This window comes from Chaetomium strumarium (genome assembly GCF_033439665.1).
Source record: "Chaetomium strumarium strain CBS 333.67 chromosome Unknown B0T15scaffold_7, whole genome shotgun sequence".
Taxonomy (NCBI): domain Eukaryota; kingdom Fungi; phylum Ascomycota; class Sordariomycetes; order Sordariales; family Chaetomiaceae; genus Chaetomium; species Chaetomium strumarium.
In genome coordinates, this window is record NW_026944435.1 from 1,489,410 (window position 1) to 1,507,355 (window position 17,946).

Genomic DNA, 17,946 nt, shown 5'->3' on the forward strand with positions numbered 1-17,946 from the left:
AATGTTGATGCGCAAGGTGTGTTGATGAATGTCGTGGCTAGGCAAGCGCAATGAAACTGGCTGAGTTCGCTTTTGGATTGGATTAGTAGAGGTGCTTGATGGAGGAATGATGAGAGGGTGGGCAGAGACGCGGCGCAACAAGGCTGAGGCGCACGCTGACCCACGTCCAAGACGGAAACAGGGGTCCATTAGCGGCTCCTCCCATTGGGCCCGGCGGCTGCGGGGCTCAAGGCTGCCATGTCTGGACTTCGATTGGCTTCCCAACTTTTTTATGGGTGTGCCCCCAAAGTGGGCAATTGTGGAAAGCTCGACTTGTCGCCGGTTGACTTGGGAGCAGACTACACCTCGACAAAGCGCACGAGAACCTCTGCAAAGCACTGCAGCGACAATGTCGCTCAATATACCCAGCGCGCCGAACGCCGGCTTGTTTAAGCAGGGCTATAATAGGTGAGTCGTACATGCATCTTATACACACCTCCTTCGTTATTACCCCGCCATGAACGGCGCTGCCTGCTTCGACAGCAAACCGCAGCAAAGCGAAGTGCTGACCAGCTCTCTTTGACCCCAACCATAGTTACGATGCTGAAGATGGAGCTGTCCTACGCAACATCGATGCCTGCCGGGCCATCTCCTCGACAGTGCAGACGTCGCTGGGCCCGTATGGCCGTAACAAGATCGTCATCAACCACCTGCAGAAGATGATCCTCACGTCCGACGCCGCCACCATCCTGCGCGAGCTCGATGTTGTCCACCCCGCTGCAAAGCTACTTGTCATGGCCAGCCAACAGCAAGAGTCAGAGATGGGCGACGCGACGAACCTGGTCATCGTCCTTGCCGGGGAGCTGCTCAAGAAGGCGGAGGATCTATTACGTATGGGGTTGAAGACGTCCGACATCGTTACCGGCTACGAGCGCGCGCAGAAGATTGCCCTCGATACGCTCGAGGAGCTGGAGATTGACAAGGTGGAGGACTTGCGGTCACAAGAGGAGCTAAGCAAGGCCGTCCGGACTGTCATCGCCAGCAAGCAGAACGGCAACGAGGAATTCCTGGCCAATCTGGTGTCTGAGGCCGTGTTGTCTGTGCTGCCAAAGAACCCCGCCAACTTCAACGTCGACAACATCCGCGTCGTGAAGATCATGGGCGGCAGTCTAGACCAGAGCCGCGTCGTGAAGGGCATGGTGTTCCCCAAGGAGCCGAATGGATCAGTTAAGAAGGCCAGAAAGGCCAAGGTCGGCGTCTTTACTTGCCCCATTGACATCAGCCAGACCGAGACCAAGGGCACCGTGTTATTACACAACGCCAACGAGATGTTGAATTTCAGCAAGGGCGAGGAGGAACGGCTCGAAGCGGCCATCAAGGAGCTGCACGACGTCGGCCTACGTGTCGTCGTGGCGGGCTCCACCGTCGGTGAGCTGGCCATGCACTTCCTGGACCGCTACGGCATCCTGGTCATCAAGATCCTCAGCAAATTTGAGCTGCGAAGAGTGTGCAGAGTCGTGGGCGCCACCCCTCTGGCCCGCCTCGGCGCGCCCATGCCGGATGAGATGGGCAACATCGACGTGGTCGAGACACAGGAGATTGGCGGCGACCGGGTGACCGTTTTCAGACAGGAGGACGAGGCGACAAGGACAGCGACCCTGGTGCTTCGCGGCGCCACGCAGAACCACCTGGACGATGTTGAACGGGCTGTCGATGATGGTGTCAACGTCATCAAGGCTATCACCAAGGACGCTCGCCTTGTCCCCGGTGCTGGCGCAACAGAAATCGAGCTCGTCGAGAGGATACAGGCGGTTGGCGACAAGACGCAGGGGCTGGCACAGTACTCGATCAAGAAGTATGGCGAGGCCTTTGAGGTGGTGCCACGAACTCTGGCTGAGAGCGCTGGCTTGGATGCCACCGAGGTTCTCAGCCGGCTATATGCTGCGCACCAGAAAGAGAGCGGCTGGTCCACCGGCGTTGATATCGAGGTGCGTGATTACGACTCTATCCGTCTATCAGTCCAAACTTCTTTTGCTAACTACCCGCCCAGAACCACGATGATACTGGCACACTCGATGCCGAGGAAGAGGGCATCCTGGATTTGCTTGTGACCAAGCAGTGGGCTATCAAGCTCGCGACGGAGGCTGCCAGGACGATCCTCTCTGTCGACCAAATCATCGTTGCCCGGCAAGCCGGCGGGCCGAAGCCCCCTGGACCCAACCCGGTAAGTTCGCTCGCCGCTGATTCCCGTGTTGAGTGCTGCTAACCGAGTCCTCTTTCGCAGAACTGGGATGAGGACTGAAATTCAACCACTTGACTCGGGGGTGTATGCTGGTCGCGCGGAAATGTCGGAAAACGGTTCGCATATGTTTGGGCTTAGACCGAGGGACCATAATGTCAATCGTAGTGTCCAAAATGACATTATTTGGACCCGGATCTGCTACATATAAATTGACGCAGACAGGTAACCCCCCCCGGTCCTATATTACATATGCCAACCGTCAAGATTGTTTGCTTCGAGACTGCTTTTGCTGCACGCTACCTACTCTCCGAGCTCCGGGGTGAATCTGGACAACCATCTAGTGGTGGAGCTCTTGCCGCCCAGCGTCCCGGGTGAGTCCATCCTTTGCTTCTACGGTACAGTGCATCCACCAAGGCAGTCAGCCATCCTAGGACCACTCGGCCGTTGCGTTCGGTTCTCTTCAGCAGGCCAGGCTTACCTCTATTGCCGACCTAGGGATGTACATACATGAAAATGTGGTGTATGTCACGTTTTAATCGTAATTATTATCTGCTCGCTTCTACATCCGGCTGTTGAGTTAGTTTTAGTTTCATGGCCCAGATTTGGTGCGTAACATCCTGTATCGATCGCTGTCCTCCTCAGGTATCTGGGAGGCTCGTCTCTGGGCTGCCTGATTGCGGGCTATGCCACTTTAAAAAGCGTGTGTATCCCGCCGGTGCTGTGGCCTTGCTCTCTCGCATGAGCTCATGAACTGACGGCCTAGTCTCGTCGACTTCGGCTTTGCCTGTCCGAGTATGTCACCTTGCGTTTTGATATCTCCGAGCTCCCAGGGATGGAGAGCAGGTCGAAGCAGAGGCGTCCGGCAACAACACCCACGGGAGCCAGACTAGCCACTTAGCGATTCTCAACCCGTGCGGGTAGTCCATACTCCATATGCTGCATATCACACGGTCCAACGCACAGACAGTCGACGACTCTCCCATGGCACCCTCTCAAGATGAGAGCCACATATATTACACATAGATTGGAGATTGGACGTTGCCATGGCACGCTAAACGCTGCGCTTGGACGGATTCGGACACCGTCACTATGGCTGTCTATGTATGCACGTTACAACGGGTGAAAGACTAGGCCATACTGTGCAGACTTATAGCTCGGGCCCATTGTCCCGTTTCCCATTGTCCTCATGGAAGAGGTCACATCAACGGCGGGCATTCCAGAATCGGCCTACACCGCGGCATGCAAGAAGGCTCGGTTTTGCTTTCCTGTGGAAATATTCGTTTGCCACAGTCGAGATCCCTCCCGCCGCGAGGGAGAGGTCGGAAGACGAGTGCCCCGGAAAGCAAGCTAGTGTAAGCCAATCCCGCAGGGAACGTTGACCACGAGGACTGAACAGATCGACGTGAATCCTGGGTTGGAGGGTCCTCAGGAGGTTCCTAGGGTTGCTAATATTCCAGACTCACAGTACCCAGCCACGGTTCTTCGATATCGTGATCGATATGCAGATCTCATTGATCATCGCTCGTTTTGAAATTGGAACCAGAGTTCCATTGAGCCGAGATGGTCTATGAGCAAACACAGCTACATTCACTCGATTGGGTGGTCAAGAGCTCGATCTGAACTCAACTGGCGTTCTTCAATGATGAGAAATCCTCACAACTTGTTATTAGTGTTGTCTGATGGACTTGATGAGGTTGGCCCGACAGATGAGTCCCCTGTCGTGGAAGTTGAAACGGAAGTCCCGTTGGTTGCGGGAATCCTGTGCTGGGATTCTACCTGGCGTGTGCACGGACCAGAGGCCATGTACAACGGTGCCTTACCTAGCAGCGTTGCAATGGCCTTCCTTTGCTGTAGCGCTGTTGCTGCACTGCAACTTGAAATCCCCGCCGTGGTGCCATTTTGCTCTTCTTATTGCATCCCTCTATTGCATCCTGTTGGTGGCTGGACCGCTCCGGCCTCAACACCCGGCAGTCGAACTTCGCTTGGTAAATTGAGAATTGGAAGGGGATATTACTGTGTAGGGGCGGTGAGCTCTTAGGTTTGTTGCAGTTGAAGAACAGATGTAAACCATTGATGCCTAGATCGAGGTTTTACACACAGTAAGGCGTCATGAGACTTTGAATGGAGTCGTAGAAAGATCGTCAACACAGCAGCTGATTCAACGCTGATCTCCAAGGTAGGTGGAGTCTCTAGCTTCCATGAGCCTGTGCGGTCTCCTAAGGTTGATATGAAGTAAATGGTGCCGTAATGAGTCAACAACCAATTTGTGTGCATGTACAAGTACGATGTGATGGTTGGACTCGCAATGCCGGTTGGTTAATGTCAGTTAAGTAGTATCTGTAGGACTGTCGCCCCGCGACCTCCGGTCGGTACCGGGGCCGGGTTCAACGTTACGGCACACTAGTGTCTGGGAAGTTTGTCTGCTTCAGTACATAGAAGTATGTACTTCCAGAAGGCTGAAACAAGTAGGACCTGTGGCTCCTAAGCCCGTGGATGACCTCGTCAAAGTTTGAAACATGGTGAATCTTGCTCGAAAGAGGTCGCTGCTGAACTCCCACTGCAGCTTGCTGTCCTCTCGCCTAACTGCCTATCTTACCTTGCCTAGGTTCCTACCTACCATGGAGCTTGCTGCTTGGTGCTGAGCCTGAGATCGAGACGTGATTGAACTCTCGGCTCCCCGCCATTTTACGATTCCGTATTCCCAGGGATTCATCACATCATGATCAAGTTTCACGATGTAAGCTGTGGCCCCCACGGGAAGAAAAAAGCAACACGGAAAGAAAAGAGCAACTCCCCGGGGCCCGGTCTCGCACCGTTGGGATGGTGCCGTGGGTGTCTCGGACGGCCGACCGAGGGCGTCATCTAGGTACTATGTACAGGTTGGCAAAAAAGCTCTAATAAGAACACAACGCCAGCTATAGCGTGACCGGCTTCGAGGTTGATATTTAGAGAAGTCAGGTCTCTGTCGTTGACATCCGCCAAATATACGGTCGGTTGTAGGCTTGAGCAGCCCAACTTGCGCCCGCTCTTCCCTTACGTTAGATGGGGTGGCACAAAAGAGAAAGGGGCGATTCCGATTCGGCTCCCAAACCTAGGTTCCCATCGTGAAGAACGATCTATGTGGGGATCGATCGAGTGGACTGCCAAGCCCGTTCGGCGGCTTTGGCCATATCTTCCGGCTCCGACTCCCACCGCAGCGGTGCCGTCGCAGGGATGGACTGGATCTTTCGCTTTGCCTCTGCGTGGCTCGACATCGTCGAGCGCGTCTGCCCTCCACTCATGCACGACTGCCATGGCTTTTGGGAAGAGGAGTGGTTCTAGGCTTCTAGCGTCTTTCCAGGACTCCAAGCTCGCAAACTTGACCAGGTTGAAGATGGCTTGTGGATTCTTTGGGTCCAGCTATTCGCGTGCCCGCATCACAGGCTACATAGCAGGCCCCACCTTTTAAGAATCTACTTGGCCAGAATAGGAGGATCTATTGATGTTTGTGCACTGACGGTGCCACGGCTCAGCTTCTCCGATGCACAAGGGGCCCGCATCTTCAGCTGCAGAGAAGCAGGTCGGCCTGGCAAGTGATATGCCGAAAGCCGTCCCTCACAACTCGCTGATACGTACATGGACGTGTAGTAGAATTGGAATTTGTATACGATAAGGTACATACCAAGATAGGACGGTGTTGGATGAGTACAGGCTGCCCTAGAGTCAGATGTGATATGTAAGGGAAGACTGTAACTTTACGGTAAGGTATTGCTGAGTGGAGGGTCACTAGCCTGCGCCCGTACACGTGTAAGTGCCTCATGATACAACAGTAAAAGATTGTCATCTACATCAGTAGACTACGGTTTACATTACTTCGTTGGTCTCGCTGCAGAACCTGCAACCTATCATACAAAGCTGAGAAAGTCCGAACTTGAACTGGAGAGATCGTCGTGATATTTTCCGATATCGAGGTTTGCAAGCTAACATCTATGCACCCCGACTTGAGCGCTGCCTGATGAGTGGCTAACGGTTAACGGAGCGAGGTGACGCATTGACTCAAAGTCACGGCCACGTGGAAGAGCACTTCCAGAACGCTGCTAGTGGCAGATTTTCTCGGCCTCTTCCGTCGCCAGCTGAGAACTTGTGAATGTGATATATATCACCATGATCACCACTGTCGAAAGCCGTCGTTCGCAAGGGCGCGTACTGCCCAGGAATTTAAACTGAGCAACGTGGAAATTATCCTGAAGACCTTCGATTCCATTCTTCGCATCGCACGTGGACTGGCTACCCTCTGCACTAGCGTGGCGTAGGCAAACGGATCGCCCTGATAGCGGCCCCTTAACCGCCAGCCAGGAAAGGAATGGAAACGGGGCAAGCTAGACCAAGTTCTCGGTCGATTCGTCAAGGTAGATGCCCATTTGTTCCCCAATCTCTCGGTTGTATTATGGGCACGAAAAATTCGCTGTCTGTCAACCATCCGTCTTTGACCCAGAATGTGATGATTGAGACCCCTGCAATTCTGGTCAAATTTAATCCAGGCATTGGCCAATGCCCTTGAACCCGGTCCATGACTGAAGTCGTCGGTGGAGTGGTGAAAGTGGATCGACCTCCAGGGAACCCCACCGCAGAAAGCATGAACGAGACAGCAGGGACATGCCTCACCCCTACCACTGAATCCCCTATTCAACTCCCACAAGCCCACTTGACCCAAGGGGTTGGTTGTCACTCGCTTCATTCTCAGGGCCTCCCGTCCCTACCTTACTCTCCTTCCACCTTATTGCGTGATGCAGCAGAATGCAAGACCAACGTTGTCTGGGATAATCACGATTCATAATTCTGTATTGCACATTTAGCCTACTTTGACTTCTGGACGACCCTGTCGACCCATGAGCTCGGAACCCTGTAGCGAGCCTTGTACATACCTTGACCAGGAGAACTCTCTAGCACCCGCAAAAGAGGTGTACCAGCGCGACAACCAAAAGCTGCGGAGGACGTGGCAAACACCCACGCCACACCGAATAGCATCGTTTGGCAACTGCCGACGTGACTCCTCGCCCACTCTCTTCTACTGACAGCAAGCCGAGAGCTTTCTGGAACGAATTGCGCTTCCGCCTCGCTGAGCCGCACGGGATCGAGTGGCCGAAGGTACAAGTACCATCGGTCGTGACGGAAAAGAAGAAGGGGTGCAAGTAACCGGTTGTTCCTCGCCCCCGAGAACATCGCATTTTCGAAAGCATAACCAGCAAAAAACCCGCCGATCCAGGCTCTCCGCAGTACACTATCCGGACTTATTCGTGGGAAGGGAGAAGATTCTGGAGGTTTGGCCTCAGACGCCCGGTTTTCTGCTTGAAATCAGCGCAGCCATGACCCGCGTCGCATCCTGGGATTTCTGGCTGCATTGTTGATACGACGCCTGAAACACCCACCCTCTAGGTGTGGCCCAAGGACAGTGCGGCACCCTCCGTCCGGGACGGGAGTAGCGATAGGTACTTGGATGGTCTGTGACAATTCCGAGCCAACGCGCACAGGTTCTCCGAGAAGATCAGGAGGACGGAATACATTGCGGCACCGAGGACTACGGTCTCGCCGCCATAGACGCGCTCAGGCTCACCTCGCTCTCGCAAAGACCGGACGAATCGCCGACCGAAGCCTAGGCCGCCGCAGGCGCATACCTACATATCCCCTCCATGTTCAGCAGATCGCATCGATCTCGCCACAACGGGACTCGGACTTTCACCACGCAGCAAGAGAGGAAGACGCGTGACGCTGATCGGTCGTTACTGGCCGAACTTGGACTCGTCCGCGCAGATTCACCCACGGCGCGGTTTAGTCGCCACAGCGCCACGAGACAAGATACACACAGGCCGACATACGACTACGCTACCAGCATTGCTTCTGCAAGAACGTACGGAGCACCCTCTTACCCGGAGAAGAGTAGGTTCCTTGTTTTCTGCACCGTTGGTTGCGTCCCCGTTGGCTACGCTCATTCGACTGCGCCGTATCGCCGCCGCTCGTTGCGCATACTTCACGCCGTCAGGGGGGCGAGGAACCGGCACCGCGAAGTTGTATCGTTTATACGCCCAAGGCAGGCGGCTAACCCGTGCCGGACACACTAGGTCTCTCTATCGCCTCGGGCACTCTGCGAGCACCATCACATCAATCTTCACCCTCAGTCAGCTCCTTCGAATCGCATAACGGCAGCACGAGGACCACGTCGACAGCGCCGAGCACGATGAATTCGGACAGGAGCCGGTCGCGCCGAGAGCGCACATTTGTGGGGAGCGAGTGCGCCGTCTGCGAAGAACCGCTCGAGCACACGCTGCGTGGCGAGCGGATACTGCAGTTCTCATGCGCACACGTTTCACATGAGGCATGTTTTTATGAGTTCATCCGCGAATTCGAGTCGCAGTATTGCCCCACATGCAACTCGCCACTACACCTCGATACAAGTCGCGGGGGGAACATTTTGGATATCGGTAAGAACGCTGAGGCCCGACTGTGTTACAGCTGTTAGAGAAGACCGCACGCTAATGAGCGGACTGGCAGAGAAAATAAGCAACATGGTACGGGCAGTATCTGTAAACGACTCGCGGTCACAGGCTACGCCTACCCCAACGCCGCACTGGGAAGATCATTCGGGGAGGCCACATAGCCGAGGCTCGAGTGCCCGGCCAGGCGTCCCGGGGTCCGGCAGTCTGCGGGATGGGACGCCCAGGAGTGGTCTGCGGGATAGCCGCGACAGCCGGGAACGCCCGCCGTCCGAGCCTCGGTACAACGGCCGGGGACATTCGCGGAACGACAGCGAGGCGACGGGTGTGGCCTCTTCGGGAGGCTACCCCGAGACCACACAGAGCGGGCCACCGCGGCGGCACGACTACGACGTGCAGGCCATGGAGACGTCGCTGGCAAGTCCCCGAGCTGTTACGCGGAACCCTATCCCGGCACCAACCGTCACTGTCAGATCTGAATTCCCGACGATCAGCAGATCGCGACAACAGCAGACTCTGACCTGCCTGGTGACTGTTGAGGTTCCGGATAGCAAGTGGCGGCCAGACCCCGAGGACCTCCAGGCTGCCGCGCCACCCGTGGTGCCGTCGAGGACGGAAGAGGCTTTCGCGCGGCCGTCGTCTCCTGCCCGGAGTGCCCCTCGCTTCGATCCTTACGAGCCACCGGAGGTACTGGCCGAGGTTACGGAGAATTTACGCAACCGCGTGGACAACTGGCATGGATTGGATTTCGCCCGCTTTGGAAAACTGCGGCTCTACGGGACACTCCGTGTGGGCAAGGATAAGGTTTCGTGGCAGGAGTTGGAGTGCTTCCTCTTCGCCGAGATGCTCATTTGCGTCAAGGAGAAGAAGGCAGCCGCCCAGCCGCCGCAGGGACAGTGGGGAGATGCCGCTCCACGCAAAACAGGCCGTTGCACGCTTAAGGGGTCGATCCTCATCAAGAAGCATCTCAACGAGGTTTCGGAAACCGGCACTATTGACGAGAATATTCTGACCTTAAACCTGACGGTTGCGGAGCTGCCGCAGTTCCATCTGCGGTTCGATAACCGCAACCAACTCAAACTCTGGCAGCAGGCGCTTCTGGACCTCAATGCGCTTGAGACATCACCAGTACGCAGTCCCGACTACGACCGAGGCGAATTCTCCGAGGCGGATGAGGACGACTGGCAGCGGACGCCTAGTTCTGGCCGGCCACAACGCGTGTCGTCGGTGGCTTCGTCATGGGGCGGCGCGAAGTCGGCAACGACCGCCCCGACCGAATACACAAGCTTCGCGCGGAGCCCGTTGCTGCCATCCATTCACGTGCCCGTCGACGTGGTGGTCGTCGTCCCCATCTCCGCATCGATGCAGGGCGTCAAGATCAACCTAGTTCGGGATGCTCTCCGGTTCATGGTGCAAGCACTCGGCGATCGCGACCGCATGGGCTTGGTGACCTTCGGGTCCTCTGGTGGCGGCGTTCCAATTGTTGGAATGACTACCAAAGCTTGGCATGGCTGGGGCAATGTCCTGAGCTCGATCAAGCCGGTGGGGCAAAAGAGCCATCGCGCAGACGTTGTTGAGGGCGCCAATGTAGCCATGGATCTGCTCATGGGGCGCAAGTACAACAACCCAATCGCTACGATCATGCTCATCAGCGATGCCTCGACATCCGATGCCGACAGCGTCGACTTTGTAGTGTCACGAGCAGAAGCTGCCAAGTATGTTACCACCCCCTTTTTATTTATCTCGTCAGAGAACCGTCAGAGCCTAACCTATTTCTTCCAGAGTTACTATACACTCCTTTGGTCTGGGTATGACCCACAAGCCGGATACCATGATCGAGCTCTCGACAAGGACAAAGGCGTCGTACACATATGTCAAAGACTGGATGATGCTCCGAGAATGCCTGGCTGGGTGTCTGGGCTCCATGCAGACGCTCTCGCATCAGAACGTCAAACTAAAGCTCAAGCTCCCCGAGGGCTCGCCAGCCAAGTTCCACAAGATCAGTGGTGCGCTCCAGATCACGAAACGTGCGACAGGCCGTGACGCAGAAGCATCTCTTGGCGACCTCCGCTTCGGCGACAAGCGAGACGTTCTGGTGCAGCTTGTCATCATACCGGACAACAGCTCCCAGGAGCAGCTGCCACAGGACGCCTGGGACAACATCGTCTCGGGACTGGAGGCTCTGGGCGGTCCGGTGGACCAGGACGAGCAGAGAACCGTTTCGGTGGAAGAGGTGCCCCTGATCCAAGCCGAGTTGAGCTGGGGTGACATCCTACGAGACGGCACACTGCAGCACACGCGGCCGAGCCTGCTCGCCATCACGATGCTGCCAGCATCATCCAACTCGAAAAAACCGTGGGGCAATTCTCCCCCTATCCCTCCCCACCCCCACATCGTGCAACGGCGGATGGAGCTGCTCACGTCCGACATGTTGACCCGCGCGTTGACGCTGGTCAGCAGAGGGCAGCACGACCGGGCGCACACGCTCTTGAATGAAACGAGGTCCATCCTGAAAGGCCTCGGTAAGGGCGGTCTCCCACCGGTCCCACCGGTCGCTCCTGGAAAGTCGCAGCCGTCGACGCCGCACCCAGCCACCGACGGGTCGCCAATCATGGCCGGCACGCCGGACAGAAAGAACTCGCCGTCCCCGACCGCCGGACCAAACACGACATCAGCGCCTGGCTACCCGCCACCGTTGATCCCGCGCAGCCGGTCTAACGACGGGCTCGGCCTCGGCGGCATGGGCACAGCGTCTGGGATCGACGCCAACACTGTCGCAGCGCTCGACGCCGAGCTCGAGTCGAGCCTGGAGTGGATCAATCATCCGGCTGTATTCGGTCGCGACAGCCGCAAAGCCGTGTTGCAGGCCATCAATGTCATCAGCTCGCAGCGTGCTTTCACATTCCGCACGCCCATTGAGAGCCTGTGGGCCGGCCGGATCAGCGGCGTACGGCGGCTGACGGAGAAAAGCCGGGAGTTCCAAGAGGGGGGCGGCGAGGGCGGGATTACGGAGGAGACGTAGGAGCGGCATCCGTCCCCGCGGCCCACGCATGCAAGGCCATGGGGTGTTGACATTCTCATTCTATATAGCTTCCCTTTACGTTGCGGCACGGCGGTATGCGCCACACTTGCGCAGTTGCTTTTGGGTTAAGGCTCGCGTTTGAAGATACCATTTTACCATTCTACTTCTGCCTTTTCACACATAGATCTCTTCTTTCTTCACCAACCAGCCCTCTTCCATGTTGCCCTATCATCTATTTTTTGACGCCCCTTTCAATTCGGTTACAATTCTGTTCGCGTTGCTTCTTTGGAGGGTACTCTTATCTGGACACTTTGCGTCGCCTTTATATATAGGTGGTGGGTGGTAGTCGTCCCTAGGGTTTCGGGCAGGCTGATTCGGACGGTGTTGGATGGGATGTCAAATCCGGCGTCGAGAATCCGGGAGGCAGGACTGGGAAATGAGAGGATCCGAAAGGGGTGGTTTTTGAGCGTACAAAAAGATGAGATCTCTCATGTTTTATGGCTGTGTATATGGAACATGATATGCTCGTGTACGGGTATTGTCCTTTGTGCGGGCGTTCTGCTTCAAGGATGTATGTTTTCCGACGCTACATGAAGCGGCAATACTATATGGTGTGCAATACCGCCCTATACAATTCGCGGGGTTGAGTGAACGCCCGAGTTGGACGAGAGGGAGGATGGGAATGGAAATCTATATGCGCTCTCCCTACGCCTCTCGTCTTCTACGTAGCCTACCTCTCGTCGGTAGACAGATTCAGAGCCTTTGGCGATCAGGTGGACTTTTCGACGGTGTGTTTGTTGATCGGCCGGACTAGATCTCTTACAGCGCGCTAGTATTGTGTACACTAGCAAGAAGGCTTCACAGACTTTTGTGGAGGAGATACAGATTGATGTTCTGGAGGACAAGAGCCCATCTGGCTTGAAGTGTCTTCCTCTTGCAGTATAAACCTCGGCTACCTACCTCAGCGGTTTGCAACATGCCCTCGAACAATCCTCACCGGATCGGGTCCAGGATGATTGGCGGGCCGAGCCGCAGAAGCCAACCGGATAGGCGCGTAACTTGGGGATCTGCGGACAGGGAAACCTGGAAAGACGTGAGCTGGACCAGAGCAAAAATATAATATAGTACTACGGCCTACTTACACTTATTAGTACCTGACTTACACAAAATTCGCCGCATAGTCTTACCGTCCAGACATGGATCACCTTGATGGGCGGAAATGCGTCTAGGCAGTGGACGGGAACGAACTGCCCACCTCGGGACAAGGATATCGGCGCGAACAAGCGATTGGACCCCAGAGCCCACTCTTCCCATTTTTATCAGATGATATTGATAATCTACAGCCAATCATAGCGCATCTCCCACCCAAGATCACGCAGGGCGCAACAGCCTGGTGACCTGGCAGCCCCGCCTGCCTGCCACCTCAGACGTTTCTCGGATGGGACTCGGACTTTGGGTAACGCGATGAGGGGCGTATGTTCAAGTTGGGCAGGTATGTTATGGGCAACGGTAAATGCCTCGGTTGCTCCTTCTTTCTCTGTCGATTTTGCCCGGATTTGCTCCGTCGAGAGCAGAACGCGCCGAATGAGACGGCCAGTCAGCTGGGCGAGTTTCTGAAACCCGCATTCGATGTGCGCGCGTGGGGGAGCCAGCTGAGGTTACCTAAGGGGCGCAGGTCTGAGTCAAGCAGTCGGCTGCCTACCTAGCTTTCCAGTTTACACTAGGTAGTTCACGGCCGATCTTACCGATCTACATCTTACTTACTACGCCTAATGGCACACTCATCTCTCCCCATCGGAACTTCGACCATGGTTTATCTGGTTTCCAAATCCTCTCCTTCTCAGCAGCTTTATTCTCCACCACGGACCGCCCCAACCCCGGCCGCGGATTGATGGGGGGCTTTACGGACTGTCAGTCAACAAGGCCTTCCAGGCTGTCAGGAGCGCCGTTTACGGTGACGGCAGCCACGAATGCCGGGCCGAACAGGAGGAATAGCACTTCATCCCTGAGACGCCTGAACGATGATTTCAACCAGCGACGAAGACGCGCGGACCCTCCTCATACCGGGGCAATGCGACATACGTGAATACGGCGCAGTGCCGACGGCTGTTCCGGACAGCCCACGCAGCAGTAGCGCTGGCGACACGGCCTCGGATGTCCAAGACGGCGTGAGACGCATCGAAGCCGTTTCGCGGACATGGTCGAAATGGGGGCTGGTGATTGCCTACATGAGGTTGGTGGGCTCGCATCATGAAGACAATAGACTACTCACAGGAGCCACTAACCACCTATGCTTATTTAAGCATCTTCCTCATGGCCTTCACCATCTCGCTGGAAGGACAGGTTACGTACTCCCTGGCCGCGTTTGCCGTCAGCTCCTTCAATAACCACTCCCTGCTATCAACCGTCTATGTCGTTCAAGGGGTTGTGAATGGTATGAACCCGAACTCTTATGAGCGGCATATTTCCCACTGACCCGAGCGATCTAGCCGTCATCAAGCCGCCCATGGCGAAGATTGCAGATGTCTTCGGCCGACTGGAAGCCTTCTGCTTCTCTATCTTCCTCTGCGTCCTGGGCTACGTCCAGATGGCCGCCTCCCAAAACCTCGAGACATACGCGTCGGCTCAGATCTTCTACTCGGCCGGGTCGACAGGCCTGCAGATTCTGCAGCAGGTATTCATCGCCGACACCAGCGACTTCCTCAACCGTGCGCTCTTCTCCAGCCTGCCCGACAGCCCCTTTCTCGTGACTGTCTGGATCGGGCCCGCCATTGCTGCGGCCATCCTTGCCAACACGTCCTGGAGGGTTGGCTACGCGATTTGGGCCCTTATCCTCCCGCTCGCGTTCCTGCCGTTAGCCATGAGCCTGTTTCTAAACGGCCGGAAAGTTGAAAAGATGGGCCTGCTCGTTCAGAAGCGGCATGAGGGCTCCGCCACAACCGGCACATCCTCGCGCGCAGCAGCAGCAAAACGGCTGTTCCACGACCTTGACATAGGTGGTACCCTCCTCCTCTCTGGCGGGCTCTCCTTGATCCTCATTCCCCTGACGCTCGTCTCGCGTTCATCCTCGGGATGGCACGATCCGAAGCTCCTTGCCATGATCCTCACAGGCCTGGTTCTTCTCGTCCTTTTCCCCCTGTGGGAATCCCGTTCGCACCTAGCCCCCCACCCTCTCCTCCCGCTCCCGCTCCTAAAGTCCCGCACGTTTTGTGCCGGCTGTGCTCTCGGCTTCTTTTACTTTGGCGTCTTCTACATCGCCGTCCAGCCCTACTTCTACTCGTACCTCCTCGTCGCCCTCAACCTGCCCGTCTCGCGGGCGGGGCCCATCACGCAGACCTTCTCGTTCGCTTCCACCATCGCGGCCCTGCTCGCCTCCCTCATCATCCGTCGCCTTTCCGTCCCGAGGCCGCGACCCTTCATCCAAGCCGGCGCGGTCCTCTACACCGTCGCCATCGTCGTCCTCCTGTACACGCGCACGCGCACCGCTTCGATCGTGTCCCTTTTTGCAGCGCAGACGGCGCTCGGCGCTGGGGCCGGGCTGATGCACGTCGCCACGCAGCTGGTCGTGCAGGCCGCCGCTAGCAGCTACGATCAGCACCATGGCCACGGCCACCCGCAACAATACGTCGGGGTTGCGACTGCTTCTTTTCTGACGCTCGTCCAGGTCGGCGCTGCCGTGGGCTCGGCTGTGTCTGGTGCCGTTTGGGGCAGGCTGGTCTCGGCCAAACTGACCGAGTATCTCCCGGAGCACGTCAAGGGCGAGGCGAAGAAGATTTATGCGAGCGTGGTGGTGGCGTGTAGCTATCCCTGGGGCAGTCCCGAGCGAGAGGCGATTGCGCGGTCGTATCAGGAGACGATAACGGTGTTGCTGTGGATTGCGCTGGTGGCGTGCGGACCCGTGCTCGGAATGGCGGCATTGGTGGAGGATTATAGACTCGATGAAACAGGGAGAAGGAACAACAGCAGGGTGGAATTCGGGGAGAATGAGGCGAGACGGTTCAGGGGTACGTGGTGGTCGAAACGGTGGAGCCAGCCTAAGGGCAGGACTGCATCCTTCTCTGTTTCGAGCGTGCACAGCTAGATTGGTTCGGCATTTGGATATCCAAAGTTCGACATAGAGCTTCTCTGGATGATACCCTGGGTTCGCGTAATTGCATCAATATACAACATTTACTTTTCAAATAACCGGCACAAGCGCAGTGACGTCCCGGTGTAGGACGCTCACAGATCCGTTGGCGACATCTTCCCGGCACCCATTCACGGTTCTAACCGCTTCGTCTCGATATGGAACCCAGCCTGGTTCAACCGTTCAATGAACGGCTGCCCAAGACAAGCAGGGGTATACACGCCTCCAGGTAGACCAACATCCTCCTGAAGGAGCGTAGCAGCAGCCTCAGCAAGGAAAATGCCCGTCACTGTAATCTCTGTCAGCTAGTTATCCCATACAACCAACTCATCATCAACTTCCCCAGGCTACGAGGAAAGAAAAACGGACTCACGGTAATAAGTACTGCCCCTGAACCAAGCGCGACAAAACGCCCCTTCCCGGCCAGCACCATCGACATCCGCATGCGCAACGCCGCGGTACTCGATCTCATCCCCCTTGGCAACCTCCGCCTCCGGGCCCTCCCCGGGCTGCGTCACCATGCGCGCGACAATCCTCCTCAGAAACGGCGTCGCCAGCACCAGCCGGAACACGATCAGCCCAAAATGCAGCGCCATCCCCGTCAGCCAGTTCCGCGGCCGCATGTACTCCCGGAACGAGAAGTGCGGGCCGTAGAACTGCTCCCTGCGCGGGGAGGGAAGCGTCGAGAGCAGGCCCCAGGTACGCTGCACCGTCGCCGCGTCAGTGGCTGCCGCGATAGAGGTGGTCAGCAGGCCCAGGGAGGGCACGGTCACCAGGCCCGTGAGGCGGCTGAGGAGAGAGGGTTGCGGGGTGGTGTTGGTGGCTGGCCGCGGGACGGGAGAGAGCGCAAACGGCGTGTAAGCGGCGCGCAGGTCGGACACGCTGAAGTTGTCGAGCAGGGTAAATGCTGTTGAGAGAGTGCCGCCTGAAGGGGCGGATCTGTCATACGTGGGGTGTGTTTAGTTTTTCAGTCTATGGGATGAGGAGGGGAGAGGGGTTTGGGACGCCGGATCATACTTGAGGTGGTGAATGGACACGGTCACGTCCCGCGTGGTGGAGGAGAACTCAGAGCGGATGAAGGAGGCGAGTGAGAAGGTGACGAGGTCCGGCGGTGCCGACTCGATGCCGATTTGCGGGAACATGAGAGCTCCGGACTGCTTGGCGGCGGCCTCGTACTTCTTGAGCATTTTGGCCACAAAGGGGACCTCGCCGGTCACGTCAAGGTAGTGGGTGCCATTCTCGGCACAGGCTTTGAAAGCATGCTCGCCTAGCTTTCCATAGGGCCCGACGGTGGTGATGAGGATGAAGGTCTTCTTGGCGAGCCCGGCGAGGTCCTCGTCCGTCAGGCTGCAGATCTCGATTCCGGGTTGCACACGGTCCGGATTGAGCTTCTTGCACTCGGCCACCACTTCCTCCAGCTTGGATTGAGAGCGTCCTGCTACTGCCCACTTCAGGTCGGTGGGCAGATGCGTGGTGATGTACTGGGCCGTATACTTTCCGGTGTATCCTGTAATCAGTCTGTCAGCTTTGGTTCAGCCGCTGGCGCCGCCGCTGGATGCTTTAATGGTTACACACCAGAAGCACCGAACACGACCACATCGAACTGCCGGCCGTGGACCTTGGAGGGCATGTCGAAGTGGCTCTTAGACAAATGTGTATCCGCTGGAGGGATGGGCTTGGGGCTACTCGATGGCAAACGGACAGTCGAAGAACTCTGAACTTGATACCTCAATTGGATATTCTGATCAACTCAGGAAGAGCAGCCTCTCCAATTTAAGGGCAACGAAACACTCGATTTCATAGAATAGCAAAGAATTCGACTTTGGCAACCAAGCGCGGGAATCGCCGGTCTCGACCCGCTCGTTCTCCCTTCAACCACATACATCATTGATTCTTTTTTCATGATCCCCCTGCGATCACCCCAAAATGTACGAGATCCGAAGCACAACCGGAAATCCCGCCGTTCCAATGCCATAAGAGGAAGCCATTACCGGCATTGGCAAAAGAGCGATCCATTTTCGACAGCCATTCGCTGCGAGGTGTTGCCCGGTGATGTTTCCAAAAGCTGTTTTAGCCTGGAGGAGAGGCCGAGCGAGTTGACGGGACT

General features: G+C 56.6%; 4 protein-coding genes across 4 annotated transcripts; 3 read left to right on the forward strand and 1 right to left on the reverse strand.

Annotated features, from left to right (window-relative positions):
* Window positions 1-388: 388 nt before the first annotated feature.
* B0T15DRAFT_487539 (chaperonin Cpn60/TCP-1 family) lies at window positions 389-2,281 on the forward strand (the record flags this gene model as incomplete). Its single annotated transcript, XM_062866444.1, has 4 exons — window positions 389-447; window positions 575-1,967; window positions 2,030-2,203; window positions 2,264-2,281. The coding sequence occupies 4 exons, from the start codon at window positions 389-391 to the stop codon at window positions 2,279-2,281; spliced, it is 1,644 nt and encodes a 547-aa protein (XP_062718145.1).
* Window positions 2,282-8,435: 6,154 nt separating this feature from the next.
* Window positions 8,436-11,713, forward strand: B0T15DRAFT_496834 (pleckstrin domain-containing protein; the record flags this gene model as incomplete). The annotated part of the gene is made up of 3 exons (XM_062867213.1): window positions 8,436-8,679; window positions 8,750-10,406; window positions 10,474-11,713. 3 exons carry the CDS (start codon window positions 8,436-8,438, stop codon window positions 11,711-11,713), a joined length of 3,141 nt encoding a protein of 1,046 aa, XP_062718146.1.
* A 2,313-nt stretch (window positions 11,714-14,026) lies between these two features.
* Window positions 14,027-15,794, forward strand: B0T15DRAFT_404394 (major facilitator superfamily-domain-containing protein; the record flags this gene model as incomplete). Its single annotated transcript, XM_062865249.1, has 2 exons — window positions 14,027-14,147; window positions 14,203-15,794. 2 exons carry the CDS (start codon window positions 14,027-14,029, stop codon window positions 15,792-15,794), a joined length of 1,713 nt encoding a protein of 570 aa, XP_062718147.1.
* An 88-nt stretch (window positions 15,795-15,882) lies between these two features.
* On the reverse strand, window positions 15,883-17,737 carry B0T15DRAFT_303033 (Saccharopine dehydrogenase-domain-containing protein). The gene is made up of 4 exons (XM_062863834.1): window positions 17,415-17,737; window positions 16,857-17,346; window positions 16,213-16,778; window positions 15,883-16,128 (listed from the first exon to the last, which is right to left on the reverse strand). Exons 1-4 carry the CDS (start codon window positions 17,467-17,469, stop codon window positions 15,971-15,973), a joined length of 1,269 nt encoding a protein of 422 aa, XP_062718148.1. The 5' UTR covers window positions 17,470-17,737; the 3' UTR covers window positions 15,883-15,970.
* Between the last annotated feature and the right edge of the window lie 209 nt (window positions 17,738-17,946).

What these genes read in the sequence shown, in the direction of transcription:
- B0T15DRAFT_303033 (XM_062863834.1), bottom strand. Translation starts at nt 17,469, where the DNA reads ATGCCCTCCAAGGTCCACGGCCGGCAGTTCGATGTGGTCGTGTTCGGT. An exon ending in GGTCGTGTTCGGTGCTTCTG is followed by an intron (nt 17,347 to 17,414) that starts GTGTGTAACCAT and finishes GACTGATTACAG; the next exon opens with GATACACCGGAAAGTATACG. An exon ending in CAGGGGCAGTACTTATTACC is followed by an intron (nt 16,129 to 16,212) that starts GTGAGTCCGTTT and finishes CAGAGATTACAG; the next exon opens with TGACGGGCATTTTCCTTGCT.